Source organism: Pristiophorus japonicus, chromosome 8, assembly GCF_044704955.1.
Source record: "Pristiophorus japonicus isolate sPriJap1 chromosome 8, sPriJap1.hap1, whole genome shotgun sequence".
NCBI lineage: Eukaryota > Metazoa > Chordata > Chondrichthyes > Pristiophoridae > Pristiophorus > Pristiophorus japonicus.
The window spans coordinates 43,297,895-43,300,055 of record NC_091984.1 but is presented as its reverse complement, the minus strand read 5'-3'; the positions used below and the strand labels follow the sequence as shown (position 1 = coordinate 43,300,055).

Below are 2,161 nucleotides of genomic sequence, written 5' to 3'. Positions count from 1 at the left end.
AAGTAGTAGCACTGCCCTCTTCTACTCCTACTCTCAGTTGCAAGGAGCACACTGTATTACTGGCCTCTGGTTTTTCTACTACTAACAAACTATTTTCAAAGTAGTATTGTTACTGTATGTCGGCAAATGTAAATAATAGATTGTAATAGGGTCCTCTCACTCAGCTCATCTACCCTTTTTACAAAAATAATTTATGTCTAGCTGTGCTTTACAGATACAATAAAACATTTATTTGAAATCGGTTTTGTGCTGACAAATACATTGGATTATGTCTTATACAATGACAGATTGGAAAGATTGCTGACAGAAGTAGTTAACCAAACCAAACAAAACCTCCAGACATTTTCACAACCCCACATCTCTACAATAATAAATACATAATTCATAATTATAAGTTAAAGGCTGATTGGCACTGGCTGATGCCTAATACTTCTCTTTCATTCCCTTTCCAATTACTTTACAGCATTGTTTACATCACATTATTAATGTAGACAATCAAATATATGGAATGGTTCCCATTCCCTCAGGATGCTTCCATTAAAGAACTCCAACTGTTTTTGATGAAAGATGAATAATGCAAACATTCCTCCTGCTCTATTCCTCTTACTGTTTGCTTTCTTGGTCCAGCGGTTTAATCACTTCAGCACTGGGAGGGCATTTATAAAGTACATAAACCAATAGATGGGTTTCAAATTGAGTTCTGAAGCATACTGATGGATGAGGATTTTGCCAAAATATGTATCTCTGTTTACAAAGTTAATTTGCTTACAATACTCTTTTAAATCAGTTATTTTTGAATTAAAATAAACAGTTCTTGTACTTTGTCCCAAATTATTTTGGGGGCGGGGGGGTGGGTATGGGTAGAAAAATGCACATCTGGTGACAAAAATCTGTATTTTTGGCATACATAGTTTTATGGTCCATACACTCCTCAACCAATCAAATTAGACCTTTTCACCGGGTTGCTTGTAATTTGCACAGATGCTTGCGACAGTCTCGGGACTTGGGGCTTGGTGAAATTATAGTCGGATGTTGTTTTAGATTTAATTTTCAAATTTCACAGTTCAGCTTAAAAAAAGAATTCTTACTGAATCATTTCTGGTTTTCGCATGGTATGTGCATTTCGCTCTTAGAAAACAGCAGGAGATATTAAAATGTCACTGTTTAAATAAATTTAATTTTTAGAAATGAAGATGACTGCAGTTCGGATGGAAAGGTAGGTTGATACGGTCTGGAGCGTAGGTTGTTCAAACTTAAACACGGGTTTCTGCTGGTGAAAGGTTCAAGAGACTTAGCCATGACATCATATGGTGAGGGTAGTTTTGCACTCAGAGCTCAGGCCAGTTCTACGAAGGTGAGCCCAAGTCCCGGGGTAGGTTCAGTTGTATCGCCTCAGCACCAGCTGTATACTTGGCTCCAGGGTTGTTGCCGTCCATTGTAAAGAGTTTACAAGTCTTTGAGTTTTCATGGACGGGGGTGGATTTCTTAGAAGACACCGGTGAGTTTGTGGGGCTGAGCTGAACTGCAGTCGTGTCTTGCACTGTGTGCTCACTAGTCTCAATCTCAAATGTGGCGTGACCAGGTTTGATGATGCCAATATTGGAGCCAGGTTTGGACTTCCTTTGGCCATGGGCTGGGGGTCTCCGACTGCAGATGCAGCAGGCCGCAAAGAAGGTGAAAGCCACCACCAGCAAGATGGGCCCAATGATGATGGGGGGATTGTTCACTGGCAAGAAGGTGCCAATGGCAAAGGCCCCCACCAGAGTGATGTTGATCCCTGCCAACATGATGCACAGGCCGCATGCACAACAAAGAGCTGGAGATGGAAGACCCTGAGGCCTTGTCTTCTTCTGACCAGGCTTCTGCGTGACAGTCGTGCTGGTTTTCTCAGTGAACATCGTACTTTTGATCAGGAGGATGTGCTAAATCATTCCCACTCAAAGTCGCACCTTAGAACGGCATTTAACTGTCTTAGCTGTGAAAACACAAAACACATGCATCAACTTTAGCAGATACAGGCACGTTTGAATGAAGAACTGTTCAATTTATGATCTTACACATTGGGTACAGTTATTAATCCACATTTTTTAAGTGTTCCATAAAAACTAAATATTGATCAAAAATAAAATTCTTTGAGAAGGAGAAAAGAAAAATACATTTT

The 2,161-nt window shown here is 40.1% G+C and overlaps 1 protein-coding gene across 1 annotated transcript; it reads right to left on the bottom strand.

Moving 5' to 3' along the window:
* Positions 1-1,346: 1,346 nt before the first annotated feature.
* On the bottom strand, positions 1,347-1,898 carry tmem275a (transmembrane protein 275a). Its single transcript, XM_070886049.1, has one exon. It carries the CDS (start codon positions 1,896-1,898, stop codon positions 1,347-1,349), a length of 552 nt encoding a protein of 183 aa, XP_070742150.1.
* Between the last annotated feature and the right edge of the window lie 263 nt (positions 1,899-2,161).